General features: G+C 42.1%; 1 protein-coding gene across 2 annotated transcripts in view; it reads left to right on the top strand.

The window, feature by feature from the left end:
* pde5ab (phosphodiesterase 5A, cGMP-specific, b) overlaps positions 1 to 18382 on the top strand; it is a 217778-nt gene that overhangs the window by 105536 nt on the left and 93860 nt on the right. For both annotated transcript variants that reach the window (XM_061961218.2, XM_061961217.2), the window contains exon 7: positions 2995 to 3135. In XM_061961218.2, the coding sequence (XP_061817202.1) occupies positions 2995 to 3135 (141 nt within the window). The remainder of the gene's footprint in view (positions 1 to 2994; positions 3136 to 18382) is intronic.

The following is an 18382-nucleotide window of genomic DNA, read 5'->3' as shown; positions in this document are numbered from 1 at the left end:
GGTGGGTAAGCTCAACCAAACTTATTCCTTACATTAGGCTCACCGGGTTATAAGGCACACTCTCGAGTTTTGAGAAAAAAAAAAAGATTTTAAGTGCGCATTATTGTCCGGAAAATGCGGTGTAGAAATAGTATCGCATCATATCGGTGGTGTTATTTTCCTCCGCCTAGATTTTGGCGCGCGAGTCATGACCTCACCAAAGTGCGCCGTGCTGCACCAGCAACAATCTTTTTTGCTCAATATGTCTGCAGTGTGCAGTGATTTCTAAGTTTCGCCTTTGAATTGTAAACATGCGATTTGATTCTGGCTATGTTTATAAGGAGGAATAACAAAATATTAGGGCTGTCAAGGTAATGCGTTAACTAGAAGTTCCTTTCACGGCGCCAATTCTTTTGGACGTGCGATTGCGTGCTGACTCGTTTTTGACCCACGAGCCGTTCCGTGGCGTGGAAAAATGTAATTGCGTCCAGTTTCTGTTGAGCGACAAGCGGGAAAATAGCGAGCAGAAATGCACAGAAAGAGTACATTGTGGAACTATCTGGTCCAAAGCCGTGGCAAGTTGTTCTCCCGACAAGATTATGTCATCTTCGGTCGCGGCGAGATGACATCATTGGAGAAAACGCCTGCTGGCGCGCTTTTCATCCAGACTTCTGTGTTTAGATTACAGTTGAGTGCATTGATAACATCAAATATAAACTGTTACTCTAACTGCTTCAGTAAGATGTGGTAAAAGGTCCACAGAAAGGAAGGACCGAGGCAGGACGTTTTTAGAATCCTTGATTCTTGTCGTCGTCAAATCATGTCAAGAGGCCTCTTCTCAAATCAATCACACACTTCTGATTTCACAATAAAAGCGCTACACGTCACAATCGCTACAGTAACACAATGAAAAATTTATTTTATGACTTTGAAAGCCAAAGATGTTTTGTAAGGTAATCTGTGATATTTCCACCTGCATAAACATCAGTTGAGAAATATCCTGTAGAGGGGGGACATTTTGTGGCAAATAGAAATAAAGTTTATTTTTGATGACATGATTCAATTCGATTTATGGAGGTAACCATTCAATTAAGAATCAATTTTTGATTCAAAACGATTCTTGATTCAAAATTAATACTTTTTTAAATAACATTGGGTGCCAGTTCTATGATGAACTACATTCCTCCATAAAATAGACAAACAGCTCTGATAAATTTCCATAATACTGAAAAGAAAACTGATTTTGTTGAACACAATTCTACTCAAACGTTTAATAAAGTCAAATACAAATAAGGCAACAAGAGATATCTCACACTTCTCTTTTCTTAAATACATTGATCATACATCAACAATATAATTTGCTGGACAGGACAGATTAAAACAAAACAATAAACATAAATAAATGTTTTACTTTTTTTAATCGATTAAGAATTCTTCATTTTCTTCAATTCATTTTTTGACACCCTTAATTGTTTTAAATCATGCTCTGATTGATAGTCCTTAATTACAGAATATTTATGTGGCTGAATATAACAAATTAATACTCAATATAATTTTTTCACGCAGCAAAACAAATACCATTAAAAACCTCTAAAGGCTTAGTGGCCACATGCGTGGACAACACCTTTTAGCTCTTATGTCCAAAATTGTGTACACTACTGAATTGGGGTCTTATGGCCGCTTATGTGGACACTTATACTGCCATCTGGTGGTGTCAGAAGAGTATAACATACAATGGAATTTGGGGGAAAAAAAGTGTAAAAATAAGAATTAGCATGTCACTACACATGAAGTACATGTTTGTGTACTTATGGACTAAGTACATCATATCAAAAGATGATTCTTAGTTTTTATTCTAATTAGGGTCCAATAAGCCCAAATAGCAAAGAGAAATAAAAAAAGCATGTAAACAAACAGCTTGGGCCTTAAGAGGTTAACTTGTACAACATGTAATGTACAGAATATCAGAAGCATTTATTCAAGAAAAGATATCACGTTTTATTTTACCAAACATCTTTGACAATAAAACCATGATCAATCCGCATTTAGTTTTATTAATGTGTGAAACTGGTATTCAAACCTCCTCCACTGAATGCAAGTGCTCCTACAGCGGGATTACAAATTCTGTATTTCTCCAAAATACAAATTCTGGACTGCAGATATGCTTTTTTACAATTGTCATTAAAAGTGTGTTTATGTCTATTTTGTGTTGAGCTGTTTAAAAAAAAAGACATTTCTTTAAAACTAACTACCGTATTTTTCGGACTATAAGTCGCAGTTTTTTGTCATAGTTTGGCCGGGCTCCAGTGCGACCTATATATGTTTTTTTCCTTCTTTATTATGCATTTTCGGCAGGTGCGACTTATTCTCCGGTGCGACTTATACTCCGAAAAATACGGTAAATGTCCTTTAGTCATGGTATTAAAAACCTGAGAATTGTCTGTCTAGAGTACACATTAATGATGGAAAAGGTGTATCTAGCTGCGATTAATCGCAGTTAATTTTGAGTTAACTATGAACAAATTGTGATTAATCGCGATTAAATATTTGTAATCGCTTTACAGCGCTACAGAATAATAATTAGAAAACCAATTCCTTCAATACTAAAGGAAGTCAGAAGTCAGTCACACACAGCGTTTATGATAAAAAGCTATCGCCGGTAATGGACAAATATATATAATTTATATCGTTTAGATATTATGTTCAGCTTTCAAAATTATTTAATTTGAATCTTATTTGTGCATTTATTAAAACAAAATAAGGAGCATATGTTATTTTATCTGCGATGAGGTGGCGACTTCTCCAGGGTGTAATCGCGCCTTCCGCCCGAATGCAGCTGAGATAGGCTCCAGCACCCGCTGCGACCCCAAAAGGGACAAGCGGTAGAAAATGGATGGATGGATGGATGTTTTTACTCCATTTTGGTAGTGGGAAAATATCAAGTGGTGTTATCAAAAATGGTAATACTGTGAAAGAGTTGCCATCTAATGAGAAGTTATTCAATGTTTTGTTCAGGTTCTGTTGGAGTTGGCCAGTCTTCTGTTCGAGGAGCAACAGAGTGTGGAGGTTCTCCTCAGGAAGTTTGCAGGAACCATCTTGTCCTTCATTATGGCTCAAGCTTGCACTGTCTTCATTGCTGACAATGACTCCACTCAGGTTAGCACGCACACTATAATGCTAGCAGTTGCACATGTTACATAACACACGGCAGTACTTTGGGATACGAGTTTAATTGATTCTGTGATGCAGCTTGTACTTTAAAAAAACATGTATTGCAAAACAGCAGGGAGCTGCTCCCCAAAAACACCATAGTTTTACCATGTAACATCCATCCATCCGAAGTCGGGTCGCAGGGGCAGCAGCTTAAGCAGAAAAGCCCAGACTTCTCTCTCCCCAGCCACTTTGTCCGGCTCCTCCCGAGGCTTTCCCAGGCCAGCAGTGAGACATAGTCTCCCCAATGTGTTCTGGTTCTTCCCCGTGGCCTTCTACCAGTCAGATGTGCCCTAAACACTTTTCCAGGGAGGCGTCTGGGGGGCATCCTGACCAGATGCCCGAAACACTTCATCTGGCTCTTCTCGATTTGGTGCAGCAGCAGCTTTGCTTTGGGCTCCTCTCGAATGACAGAGTTCTTCACCCTATCTCTAAGGGAGAGCCCCGCCACCGGACGGAGGAAACTCATTACGGCCGCCTGTACCAGTGATCTTGTCCTTTTGGTCAGAACCCAAAACTCATGACCATAGGTGAGGATGGGAACGTAGATCGACCGGTAAATTTAGAGCTTTGCCTTCTGGCTCAGCTCCATCTTCACCACGACGGATCGATGCAGCGTCCGCATCACTGCAGACGCTGCACCGATCCGCCTGTTGATCTCACGATCCACTGTCTCCTCACTCGGTAACAAGACTCCTAGGTACTTGAACTCCTCCACTTTGGGCAAGATCTCCTCCCCAACCCGGAGATGGCATTCCACCCTTTTCCGGGCGAGAACCATGGACTCGGACTAGGAGGTACTGATTCTCATTCCAGTCGCTTCACACTCGGCTGTGAACCGAGCCAGTGAGAGCTGAAGATCCTGGCCAGATGAAGCCAGCAGGATCACATCATCTGCAAAAAGCAGAGACCTAATCCTGCAGCCAGCAAACCGGATCCCCTTATCGCCGTGACTCCACCTTGAAATTCTGTCCATAAATGTTATGAACAGAATTGGTGACAAAGGCCAGCCCTGGCGGAGTCCAACCCTCACTTGAAACGGGTCCGACTTACTGCCGGCAATGCAGACCAAACTCTGACACTGATCATACAGTGAGCAGACCGCCACAATCAGACGGTCCGATACCCCATACTCTCTGAGCACTCCCCACAGGACTTCCAGAGGGACACGGTCGAATGCCTTCTCCAAGTTCACCAAGCACATGTAGACTGTTTGGGCAAACTCCAATGCACCCTCAAGAACCCGGCCGAGAGTATAGAGCTGGTCCACAGTTCCATGACCAGGACGAAAACCACACTGCTCTTCCTGAATTTGATGTTCGACTATCCGACGTAGCCTCCTTTCCAGTACACCTGAATAAACCTTACCGGGAAGGCTGAGGAGAGTGATCTCACAAGAGTTGGAACACACCGTCCGGTTCCCCTTCTTAAAGAGAGGAACCACCTCCCCCGTCTGCCAATCCAGAGGCACCGTCCCCGATGTATACGCAAGGCTGCAGAGCCTTGTCAGCCAAGACAGTCCTACAGCATTCAGAGCCTTAAGGAACTTTGGGCGGAACTCATCCACTCCCGGGACCTTGCCACCGAGGAGCTTTTTAACTACCTCGGCAACCTCAGCCCCAGAAATGGGACAGCCCACCACAGATTACCCAGGCACTGCTTCCTCAAAGGAAGACGTGTAGGTGGGATTAAGGAGGTCTTTGAAGTATTCCCTCCACCGATCCACAGCGTCCTAAATCGAGGTCAGCAGCAAAACATCCCCACTATATACAGTGTTGACAGTGCACTGCTTCCCCCTCCTGAGGCGGCGGATGGTGGTCCAGAATCGCTTTGAATCCGCCTGGAAGTCATTTTCCATGGCTTCCCCGAACTCCTCCCATGTCTGAGTTTTTGCTTCTGTGGCCGCCAAAGCCGCGCGTCGCTTGGCCTGTCTCTGGGGTCCCATGAGCGAAAAGGACCAAACAGGACTCCTTCTTCAGCATGACGGCATCCCTCCAGCGGGTTCTGAGATTACCGCCACAACAGGCACCAACTACCTTGCGGTCTCAGCTCAGATCGGCCGCTTCGACAATAGAGGTACGGAACATGGTCCACTCAGACTCAATATCCAGCGCCTCCCTCGTGACATATTCTTCCGGAAGTGGGAATTGAAATTCTCTCTGAGGGGTGACTCTGAAAGACGTTCCCAGCAGACATTCACAATGTGTTTGGGCCTGCCAGGTCTGACCGGCATCCTTTCCCATCATCGGAGCCAACTCACCACCAGGTGGTGATCGATAAAAAGCTCCGCCCCTCTCTTCACCCGAGTGTCCAAAACATGAGGCCGCAAATCTGAACACACAACTACAAAGTCGATCATCGAACTGCAGCCTAGGGTGTCCTGGTGCCAAGTGCACATATGTTTGAACATGGTGTTTGTTATGGACAATCTGTGACGAGCACAAAAGTCCAATAACAAAACACCACTCGGGTTCAGATCCGGGCAACCGTTCTTCCCAATCATGCCTCTCCAGGTTTTACTGTCGTTGCCAATATGAGCGTTGAAGTCACCCAGAAGAACAAGGGAATCGCTTGAAGGAGCACTCTCCAGTACTTCCTCGAGGGAATCCAAAAAGGGTGGGTACTCTGAGCTGCTGTTTAGTACGTAAGCACAAACAACAGTCAGGACCCGTCCCCCCACCCGAAGGTGGAGGGAATCTTCCCTCTCGTCTACCGGGTTAAACTCCAACGTACAAGCTCTGTGCTGAGGGTCAACAAGAATTGCCACCCCAGCCCGTCGCCTCTCACTGCTTGCAACGCCAGAGTGGAAGAGAGTCCAGCCCATCTCGAGAGGACTGGTTCCAGAGCCCTTGCTATGGAACCAGCCCCTGAGCTAAAATGAGTTTGACACCCCGGTTTTAAAAAAGTCATATCACATTGCCAAGGAAGCATGCGAGTTGAGGCAGCAGGGGAAAATGTAAGGCACCGACTGGCATGTCTCAAATGAAATGGAGAAACAGAAGAAGCCAAAATTCTTGATGATAAAAACATCAGGAAGTGGGCAAGTACTGAAGATGACATCATCTTGACTACAGGGAAATAAAAGATCCAGATCACAAAGACTGAACTTGAACAATAGCAACTCTACAAACTAGGTGTGAATGATTGATGGGTTCTACATGTAAAGCGACTTTGGGTACTTAGAAAAGCGCTATATAAATCCCAGTTATTATTATTATTATTACAATAATGACAAAGATTATGCCAAATGTTACAACATTAAGTAATACAAAACCCAAAACCAGTGAAGTTGGGACGTTGAGTAAATGGTAAATGAAAACAGAATACAATGATTTGCAAATCCTTTTCAACTTATATTCAATTGAATGGACTGCAAAGACAAGATATTTAATGTTTGAACTGAAAAACATATACAGTATATATATATTTTTCAAATAATCATTAACTTAGAATTTAATGGGAGCAACACATTGCAAAAAAGTTGGCACAGGGGCATTTTTACCACTGTGTTACATGGTCTTTCCTTTTAACAACACTCAGTAAACGTTTGGGAACTGAAGAGACCAATTTATGAAGCTTCTCAGGTGGAATTCTTTCCCATTCTTGCTTGATGTACAGCTTAAGTTGTTCAACAGTCCGGGGGTCTCCGTTGTGGTATTTTAGGCGTCATAATGCGCCACATATTTTCAATGGGAGACAGGTCTGGACTACAGGCAGGCCAGTCTAGTACCCGCACTCTTTTACTTTGAAGCCACACTGTTGTAACACGTGGCTTGACATTGTCTTGCTGAAATAAGCAGGGGCGTCCATGATAACGTTGCTTGGATGGCAACATATGTTGCTCCAAAACCTGTATGCACCTTTCAGCATTAATGGTGTCTTCACAGATGTGTAAGTTACCCATGCCTTGGGCACTAATACACCCCCATACCATCACAGATGCTGGCTTTTCAACTTTGCGCCTATAACAATCCGGATGGTTCTTTTCCTCTTTGATCCGGAGGACACAACGTCCACAGTTTCCAAAAACCATTTGAAATATGGACTAGCCAGACCAAAGAACACTTTTCCACTTTGCATGAATCCATCTTAGATGAGCTCGGGCCCAGCGAAGCCGGCGGCGCTTCTGGGTGTTGTTGATAAATGGCTTTCGCTTTGCATAGTAGAGTTTTAGCTTGCACTTACAGATGTAGCGACGAACTGTCAGTGGTTTTCTGAAGTGTTCCTGAGCCCATGTGGTGATATCCTTTACACACTGATGTCGCTTTTTGATGCAGTACAGCCCGAGGGTATCGAAGGTCACGGGCTTAGCTGCTTACGTGCAGTGATTTCTCCAGATTCTCTGAACCTTTTGATGATATTACGGACCGTAGATGGTGAAATCCCTAAATTCCTTGCAGTAGGTTGTTGAGAAATGTTGTTCTTAAACTGTTGGACAATTTGCTCACGCATTTGTTGACAAAGTGGTGACCCTCGCCCCATCCTTGTTTGTGAATGACTGAGCATTTCATGGAAGCTGCTTTTATACCCAATCATGGCACCCACCTGTTCCCAATTAACCTGTTCACCTGTGGGATGTTCCAAATAAGTGTTTGATGAGCATTCCTCAACTTTCTCAGTCTTTTTTGCCTTTTGTGCCAGTTTTTTTTAAACATGTTGCAGGCATCAAATTCCAAATGAGCTAATATTTGCAAAAAATGACAAAGTTGTCCAGTTCGAACGTTAAGTATCTTGTCTTTGCAGTCTATTCAATTGATTATAAGTTGAAAAGGATTTGCAAATCATTGTATTCTCTTTTTATTTACCATTTACACAACGTGCCAACTTCACTGGTTTTGGGATTTGTATATTACATTCATTCATTCAATAAGTTATTCATCTATACCCAGGAATTCATTCAGATAAAAGCGGTAGGAATAAATACACACTTTGCTTCTTTCTGCTCCTTTTTGAACATTTTTAATTGTGATAAGGTCTGAAAGTATGTCTGAAACAAATAAATCATAATAGAAAATAGTCATTGTACTAGAAAAAAAGTAATTGGCTGCAAAAATCTTCATGCTACAAGATTTAAAAAAGCATACAATCATCTGAGAATTAAATCTTCATTTAAACATTTTTGGGAAGAAAAATGTAATGTCCACCAGTCAAAAGTCAGAATTTTACAGCGTTAAAATAATTTTTTTTTCACTAAATCACAATATTAAGAGAAAATATTTTTTTTTAAGATTAGAAAACGTAAATTTAATTGTAAGAGAAAAATGTTTTGTTATTTCCAGTTTTAAGAAAAACTATCTTACAGAAGTTGTACTCTTTAAATGTGCTGTTTGAACTTGCTCACAGTTAAATTTTTCAAACCAAAAAATATAACAAGAATACATTAACATAACATTTGTTTTAAAATTTTAGACAGTTTTGCCGGTCCGAGAAAATAAATGATTGGTGTTTATGTAACAGGTTAATGTATATGTTTGATTCCACTTGTTCCAACAAGGGTTCATGCGAGTGCTCAATAGCGCCCTCTCTGACATGGGCTATACCAGGGGTCGGCAACCTTTACCAGTCAAAGAGCCATTTTGACCAGTTTCACAAATTATAGAAAACAATGGGAGCCGCAATTTTTTTTTGAAATTTTAAATGAAATAACACTGCATACAAAGTTTTTTTTTTGCTTTGTGTGATATGTATAAACCAGGGGTCTCAGACACGCTGCCCACACCTTTATGTGGAATTTGAAAGCTGGTGCGGCACGCGGGTTTTAAATGAATGGTGGCGGTATAAAAAAAAACTTTAACACTCTTACTAATAATGCACCACACTGTGAACCCACACCAAACAAGAATGACAAACACATTTCGGGAGAACATCTGCACCTTAACACAACATAAACACAACAGAACAAACACCCAGAATCCCATGCAGCCCTGACTCTTCCGGGCTACATTATACACACCTGCTACCAACAAACCCCGTCCCCACCCCAACCCTGCTCCCTCACACATCACCCCCCCCCCCCCCCCCCCCCCCGCTACCAAACCCCGCCCACCTCAACCGACGCACAGAGAGAGGGGGGGGGGGGTGATGTGCGAGGGAGCAGGGTTGGGGTGGGGACGGGGTTTGGTGGTAGCAGGTGTGTATAATGTAGCCCGGAAGAGTCAGGGCTGCATGGGATTCTGGGTGTTTGTTCTGTTGTGTTTATGTTGTGTTAAGGTGCAGATGTTCTCCCGAAATGTGTTTGTCATTCTTGTTTGGTTTTGGTTCAAAGTGTGGCGCATTATTAGTAAGAGTGTTAAAGTTGTTTTATATTACCACCGTCAGTGTAACCTGTGTGGCTGTTGACCAAGTATACCTTGCTGTCACGTACGTGTGCAAGCCGAAGAATGTATATTGTATAACAAGTGTTGGGCTGGCACGCTGTTAATACAGATTGTAGAGGGCGCCAAATGTTGTACCATCATGGCACGCCCTTATTATGGCCGTAAGAGTGAAAATCGGTGAATATTAATCCCGGGAGTTTTCTGCGAGAGACACTGAAATCCGGAAGTCTCACGGGAAAATTGGGGGGTTCAGCAAGTAAGCTGCTGAGCCGCATCAGAGTGATCAAAGAGCCGCATGCGGCTCCGGAGCCGCGGGTTGCCGACCCTTGGGCTATACATAGGCTGGACTGGCATTGCAGCCGTCAGTTCAGTACGGCCATGATCAAGGTGAGTTGGGGAGCGCTGCTCAAATACAAATAAATACTAGATGAGGCAATTCATGAAGGAATTGCATGTGAATGCTCCAATGCTGAAGTTGAACTGAAATAACGTTTCATATAATTAAGCTGACATAATTTAGTATGAATATAAGAATAGTTTGAATGTTGGAATGTTTTTAATGTTGAAGAGTTTGAATTTCCAGGAAAAACAAAATTGGGTTTGGAACTTGGGAAAGTGTTAGTTGGATGAGTGCAATGTGGTGATGTTGGAATGGTTTGGATAGGTTGAAAAATTAGCGAATTGTGGAAGTTTAAAAAATGGACAATTCATTTTGAACGGTGAAAATGTCCCTGAAAACCGGGAATTTTTTTTAAATTGTTGAAGGAGAGCACACAATTTTAAACAGGCTGAATATTTTGGAGTTGGAACGGTTTGAATCGGAGGAAAAATATGGGAATTGTGGAACTTTGAAATATGTCCCATTCATTTCAATGGGAATTTTATGGACATTTGGGAATTTCTGGAAAAGCGGGAATTTTTGGTGAAAATGTTAAAAGACTTAAATGTTATGAATGAGGTTGGTATTGGGATTTTTTAAATCGGTCGAGAAATGTTGAAGTAGTAACATTTTTAATTGAGAAATGGTATTAAGTAGGGATGTCCGATATCCGATATTCCGATATTGTCCAACTCTTTAATTACTGATACCGATATCAACCGATACCGATATCGACCGATATATACAGTCGTGGAATTAACACATTATTTAGCCTAATTTGGACAACCAGGTATGGTGAAAATAAGGTACTTTTAAAAAAAATTAATAAAATAATACAAGATAAATTAATTAAAAACATTTTCTTGAATAAAAAAGAAATTAAAACAATATAAAAACAGTTATATAGAAATGAAAATTAGTAAAATTAACTGTTAAAGGTTAGTACTATTAGTAGACCAGCAGCACGCACAATCATGTGTGCTTACGGACTGTATCCCTGCAGACTTTATTGATATATATTGATATATAATGTAAGAACCAGAATATTAATAACAGAAAGAAACAACCCTTTTGTGTGAATGAGTGGGGGATGGAGGTTTTTTGGGTTGGTGCACTAATTGTAAGTGAATCTTGTGCTTTTTATGTTGATTTAATAATAAAAAAATAATAATACAAAAAACAAAAAAAACGATATCGATAATAAAAAAAACGATACCGATAATTTCCGATATTACATTTTAACGCATTTATTGGCCGATAATATCGGCCTGCCGATATTATCAGCCGATAAATGCAGACATCTCTAGTATTAAGGAATTCCAGGAATTTCGGAAAAACCGGGAATTTTTCCAGTTAAAAAAAAAACCTTTGTTTTTTTGTCCTGGTTAAGAGGAATGTTTTGACGGTTGAAGTGGGTTGAAAAATATAGAAGGAGTAGTCGCCAGAAAAAAGGGTCAAAAAAGGGTTTTTAAAAAAAAAGGAAATTCTGGGAATTCCTGGAATGCGTGGAATATGTTGAAGGTGGAATGGTTTGAATTGGTTGAAAAATGTGGAAATGGTGGAACTTTGAAAAAGGTCCCATTCATTTCAATGGGAATTTCACGGAATTCCAGGAATTTGGGGAAAAACGGGAATTTTTCCAGTTCAAAAAACAACTTAGTCTTTTTTGGTCCTGATTAAGAGGAATGTTTTGAAGGTGGAACGGTTGAAGTGTATTGAAAAATGTGGAAGGAGTAGTCGCCAGAAAAAAGGGTGGAAATTGGGTTTGAATAAACAGGAATTCTGGCAAATCCCCAATTTTTTTTTGAACTTGGAAACATTTTAGAATTAATAGTTTCATTGTGCAGGGTGAGTAGAATATGTTGAAGGTGGAATGGTTTGAATCGGTTGAAAAATGTGTGAATTGTGGAAGTTTAAAAAATAAACAATTCATTTTGAATGGGGAAAATGTCCCTGAAAAGAGGGAATTCTTAGAAATCCGGGAATTAAAAACAAATGGTTGAAGGCTGAATATTTTGGAGTTGGAATGGTTTGAATTGAATGAAAAATGTGTGAATTGTCGAACTTTGAAAAATGTCCCATTCATTTCAATAAGAATTTCATGGAAAGTTCGGGAAAAGCGGGAATTTTTAGAAAAATGTAAAAAAAACTTGAATGTTCTGAATGAGTTGGTATTGGAATTTTTCAAATCGGTCAGGAAATGTTGAAGTAGTAACATGATGAATTGAGAAATGGAATTAAGGATTTCCAGGAATTTCTGGAAAACTGGGACTTTTTTTAATTCAAAAAACAATTTCTTTTTTTTGTCCTGATCAAGAGGAATGTTTGGACGGTGGAACAGTTGAAATGCATTGAAAAATGTGGAAGGAGTAGTCGCCAGAAAAACGCTGGAAATAGAGCTTTGGAAAAGCAGGAATTCTGAAAAATCCTGGGATTTTTTGGAACTTGGACAAAAAAATAGTTAAAATTTCCAGAATGGTGGAATGTGTTGAAGGTGGAATGGTTTGAATCGGTTGAAAAATGTGTGAATTGTGCAAGTTAAAAAAATGGACAATTCATTTTGAATGGGGAAAATGTCCCTGAAAAGTGGGAATTCTTGGAAATCCGGGAATTTTATAAAAATTGTTGAAGGCTGAATATTTTGGAGTTGGAACGATTTGAATTGAATGAAAAATGTGTGAATCGTCAAATTTTTAAAAATGTCCCATTCATTTCAATGGGAATTTAATGGAAATTTGGGAATTTCCGGAAAAGCTGGAATTTTTTGAAAAATGTTAAAAAACTTGAATGTTCTGAATGACTTGGTGTTGGAATTTTTCAAATCGGTCAAGAAATGTTTAAGTAGTAACATGTTAAATGGAGAAATGGTATTAAGGAATTCCAGGAATTTCGGGAAAACTGGGAATTTCTCCATTCAAAAAAGAACTTGCCCTGATTAAGAGGACTGTTTGGCCAGTGGAACGGTTGAAATGCGTTGAAAAATGTGGAAGGAGTAGTCGCCAGAAAAAGGCTAGAAATAGAACTTGGGAAAAGCAGGAATTTTGAAAAATCCTGGGATTTTTTTGGAACTTGGAAAAAAAGATAGTTTGAATTTACAGAATAGTGGAATGTGTTGAAGGTGGAATGGTTTGGATCGGTTGAAAAATGTGCGAATTGTGGAAGTTTAAAAAATGGCAAATTCATTTTGAATGGGGAAAATGTCCCTGAAAACTAGGCGTTCTTGGAAATCCGAGGATTTGAAAAAAATTGTTGGAGAGCACACAATTTTGAACAGGCTGAATATTTTGGCGTTGCAACGGTTTGAATCGGATAAAAATGTGGGAATTGTGGAACTTTGAAAAATGTCCCAAATATTTTCAAAGGGAATTTCATGGGAATTATGGGAAAAGCGGGATTTTTTTGGAAAATGTTAAAAGATATGAATGTTCTGAATGGTTGGTGTTGGGATTTTTCAAATAGTTCGAGAAATTTTGAAGTATTAACATTTTTAATTGAGAAATGGTATCAAGGAATTTCGGGAAAACTGGGAATTTTTCCAGATCAAAAAACAACTTTGTTTATTGTCCTGATTAAGAGGAATGTTTTGACGGTGGAACGATTGAAGTAGGTTGAAAAATGTGGAAGGAGTAGTCGGCAGAAAAAAGGGTCAGCGACCTCGAGTGGTCCGGCTGCACAAGCAGCTCCCTCAGAGGTCAGTGAATGGACGCCAGTGGCGCAAAAAGCAGCGACGCCCAGGACGTTGTCATAAAACTCTCCGGCTGCTGAACTTCTGGCGCCACTCACGCCCACCTTATCGGCGGGCCGTTCCGTGGTCGCTTGCCTCGCCTGCGGCAGCGGCGTTCCATTCGCCGCCGCCACCTAACCCTTCCCCGGTGGATTTGGGGACACGTGGCCTGGCGACCCTCCGCCAAGTCCTCCCTCCGCCCTCCCTTGACTCTTGAACTGTCTTGTAGTTGGTGGGTTTTAGTTTTTCCAGGGGACATCTGGAATCTGTCCCTTAAGGGGGGGTACTGTTATGATCCGCTGCCCGGATCATATTTCTGTTTACGTTTTCGAGGCATTTGTGTTTTTTGTTAGTTTTGTGCACCTGAGTTTGTTGCCATGGCTGCTTATTGTTTTCACCTGCCGCGTGTGTTTCCGGACACGCACTTGTTAGCCATCAATGACTTTATTTAAGCCTGCCTTGCCAGTGGGCCGGTCTGGCTTCCAAGTTTGCTTTTTGCAACAGTAGACGACTTTTGTTCTTGCTCTGAACCTACTCGCTTCCTTTTTACCTGCTCGCCTCCTTTTTACCTTCTAGCTCCCACGCTAGCTCCTTTAGTTTTTGCCTTCCGTGCTATGAGCACGTTTTTGTTTGTTCCAGTATAATTTATTTCTTATAAATGATAAATAAATAAATGGGTTGTACTTGTATAGCGCTTTTCTACCTTCAAGGTACTCAAAGCGCTTTGACACTACTTCCACATTTACCCATTCACACACACATTCACACACTGATGGAGGGAGCTGCCATGCAAGGCGCTACCAGCACCCATCAGGAGCAAGGGTGAAGTGTCTTGCTCAGGACACAACGGACATGACGAGGTTGGTACTAGGTGGGGATTGAACCAGGGACCCTCGGGTCGCGCACGGCCACTCTTCCAATTTCTTACCTGCACGCTGTGTCTGATGCCCGTCTGCATTCCTGGGAGAACAAAACCCCGCATCACCATGCGCCCAGGTCGTCACAAAATGTCCCTTAAAACTGGGAATTTTTGGAAATCCGGGAATTTTTTTTTAAATTGTTGAAGGAAAGCACATCATTTTGAACAGCCTGAATATTTTGGAGTTGGAACAGTTTGAATTAGATGACAAATGTGGGAGTTGTGGAACTTTGAAAAATGTCCCATTCATTTCAATGGGAAATTTGGGAATTTTGGGCAAAGCGGTAATTTTTGGAAAAATGTTAAAAAACTTGAATGTTATCAATGAGGTTGGTGTAAATCGGTCAAGAAATGTTGAAGTAGTAACATGTTAAATGGAGAAATGGTATTAAGGAATTCCAGGAATTTCGGGAAAACTGGGAATTTTTCCATTAAAAAAATAACTTGTCCTGATTAAGAGGAATGTTTGGACGGTGGAATGATTGAAATGCGTTGAAAAATGTGGAAGGAGTAGTCGCCAGAAAAAAGCTGGAAATAGAGCTTGGGAAAAGCAGGAATTCCGAAAAATCCTGGGGTTTGAAATTCCAGAATGGTGGAATGTGTTGAAGGTGAAATGGTTTGGATCGGTTGAAAAATGTGCGAATTGTGCAAGTTTAAAAAATGGCAAATTCATTTTGAATGGGGAAAATGTCCCTGAAAACAAGGCGTTTTTGGAAATCCGAGAATTTGAAAAAAATTGTTGGAGAGCACACAATTTTGAACAGGCTGAATATTTTGGCGTTGTAACGATTTGAATCGGATAAAAATGTGGGAATTGTGGAACTTTGAAAAATGTCCCAAATATTTTCAAAGGGAATTTCCTGGGAATTTTGGGAAAAGCGGGAATTTTTTGGAAAATGTTAAAAGACATGAATGTTCTGAATGGTTGGTGTTGGGATTTTTCAAATAGGTCGAGAAATTTTGAAGTATTAACATTTTTAATTGAGAAATGGTATCAAGGAATTTCGGGAAAACCGGGAATTTTTCCAGATCAAAGAACAACTTTGTTTATTGTCCTGATTAAGAGGAATGTTTTGACGGTGGAACGATTGAAGTAGGTTGAAAAATGTGGAAGGAGTAGTCGGCAGAAAAAAGGGTCAGCGACCTCGAGTGGTCCGGCTGCACAAGCAGCTCCCTCAGAGGTCAGTGAATGGATGCCAGTGGCGCAAAAAGCAGCGACGCCCAGGACGTTGTCATAAAACTCTCCGGCTGCTGAACTTCTGGCGCCACTCACGCCCACCTTCTCGGCGGTTCCGTGGTCGCCCGCCTTGCCTGCGGCAGCGGCGTTCCATTCGCCGCCGCCACCTAACTCTTCCCCGGTGGATTCGGAGACACGTGGCCTGGCGACCCTCCGCCAAGTCCTCCCTCCGCCCTCCCTTGACTCTTGAACTGTCTTGTAGTTGGTGGGTTTTAGTTTTTCCAGGGGACATCTGGAATCTGTCCCTTAAGGGGGGGTACTGTTATAATCCGCTGCCCGGATCATATTTCTGTTTACGTTTTCGAGGCACTTGTGTTTTTTGTTAGTTTTGTGCACCTGAGTTTGTTGCCATGGCTGCTTATTGTTTTCACCTGCCGCGTGTGTTTCCGGACACACACCTGTTAGCCATCAATGACTTTATTTAAGCCTGCCTTGCCAGTGGGCCGGTCTGACTTCCAAGTTTGCTTTTTGCAACAGTAGACGACTTTTGTTCTTGCTCTGAACCTACTGTATTTTCCGCACTATTAGCCGCACCTAAAAACCACACATTTTCTCAAAAGCTGACAGTGCGGCTTATAACCCGGTGCGCTTTATATATGGATTAATATTAAGATTCATTTTCATAAAGTTTAGGTCTCGCAACTACGGTAAACAGCCGCCATCTTTTTTCCCCGTAGAAGAGGAAGCGCTTCTTCTTCTACGGTAAGCAACCGCCAAGGTAAGCACCCGCCCCCATAGAAGAGGAAGCGCTTCTTCTTCTACTGTAAGCAACCACCCGCCCCCATAGAAGAAGAAGCGCGCGGATATTACGTTTCATTTCCTTTGTGTGTTCCATGTTGATATACGACTCCATGCGCGCCCACATCACAGATGGTGTCAAAAAACAAGTGAAGCACACAAATACAACACTCGCCGTCATTCCGGGTGGATTAACCAAAGAACTCCAACCGCTCGATATTGGTGTCAACAGGGCATTTAAAGCACGACTGCGAACGGCGTGGGAACAATGGATGACCGAAGGCGAACACACCTTCACTAAGACAGGGAGACAGCGCCGGACGACATACGCCAACATCTGCCAGTGGATCGTAAATGCCTGGGCGGATATTTCGGTCACAACAGTGGTCCGAGCTTTCCGGAAGGCAATGACTTCGACGAGACGGAGCCGGCCATTTTGGATCCCGTATTCGCCCAACTTTTTAATTCGGACACCGAAGGAGAATAATTCGAGGGATTTATGAATGAAGAATAACTTCAGAAAGTGAGCGTTATGTTTATTTTGTGTGTTGTGACATTAACGTTCGAGCAACATTAAGTTATTGATGTTATTGCTCTGCACTATTTAGAATTTTACTATGTTTGTGATTGCACATTTGCACATTACCGTACATTTTGGGAGTGAACAGAGTTGTTAGAACGCTGGTTTTTAATATATTATTAAAGTTTGACTGACCTATCTGACTGTTTTTTTGACATTCCCTTTAGCGCAGTTAGATGCGGCTTATAACACGGGGCGGCTTATAGGTGGACAAAGTTTTGAAATATGCCGTTCATTGAAGGCGCGGCTTATAACCCAGGGCTTATGGTGCGGAAAATACGGTACTCGCTTCCTTTTTACCTGCTCGCCTCCTTTTTACCTTCTAGTTCCCACGCTAGCTCCTTTAGTTTTTGCCTTCCGTGCTATGAGCACGTTTTTGTTTGTTCCAGTATAATTTATTTCTTAAATAAATAATTTCTTACCTGCACGCCGTGTCTGATGCCCGTCTGCATTCCTGGGAGAACGAAACCCTGCATCACCATGCGCCCAGGTCGTCACAAAATGTCCCTTAAAACTGGGAATTCTTGGAAATCCGGGAATTTTTTTTTAATTGTTGAAGGAAAGCACATCATTTTGAACAGCCTGAATATTTTGGAGTCGGAACAGTTCTGTTCATAACTTTTATGGACAGAATTTCTAGGCGCAGTCAAGGCGTTGAGGGGATCCGGTTTGGTGGCTGCAGGATTAGGTCTCTGCTTTTTGCAGATGATGTGGTCCTGATGGCTTCATCTGGCCAGGATCTTCAGCTCTCACTGGATCGGTTCGCAGCCGAGTGTGAAGCGACTGGGATGAGAATCAGCACCTCCAAGTCCGAGTCCATGGTTCTCGCCCGGAAAAGGGTGGAGTGCCATCTCCGGGTTGGGGAGGAGACCCTGCCCCAAGTGGAGGAGTTCAAGTACCTAGGAGTCTTGTTCACGAGTGAGGGAAAAGTGGATCGTGAGATCGACAGGCGGATCGGTGCGGCATCTTCAGTAATGCGGACGCTATATCGATCCGTTGTGGTGAAGAAGGAGCTGAGCCGGAAGGCAAAGCTCTCAATTTACCGGTCGATCTACGTTCCCATCCTTACCTATGGTCATGAGCTTTGGGTTATGACCGAAAGGACAAGATCACAGGTACAGGCGGCCGAAATGAGTTTCCTCCGCCGGGTGGCGGGTCTCTCCCTTAGAGATAGGGTGAGAAGCTCTGCCATCCGGGGGGAGCTCAAAGTAAAGCCACTGCTCCTCCACATCGAGAGGAGCCAGATGAGGTGGTTCGGGCATCTGGTCAGGATGCCACCCGAACGCCTCCCTCGGGAGG

Source organism: Nerophis lumbriciformis, linkage group LG05 (genome assembly GCF_033978685.3).
Source record: "Nerophis lumbriciformis linkage group LG05, RoL_Nlum_v2.1, whole genome shotgun sequence".
NCBI classification, from domain to species: domain Eukaryota; kingdom Metazoa; phylum Chordata; class Actinopteri; order Syngnathiformes; family Syngnathidae; genus Nerophis; species Nerophis lumbriciformis.
Note: the sequence above shows the minus strand (reverse complement) of the source record. Positions and strands in the feature narration are given on the sequence as shown.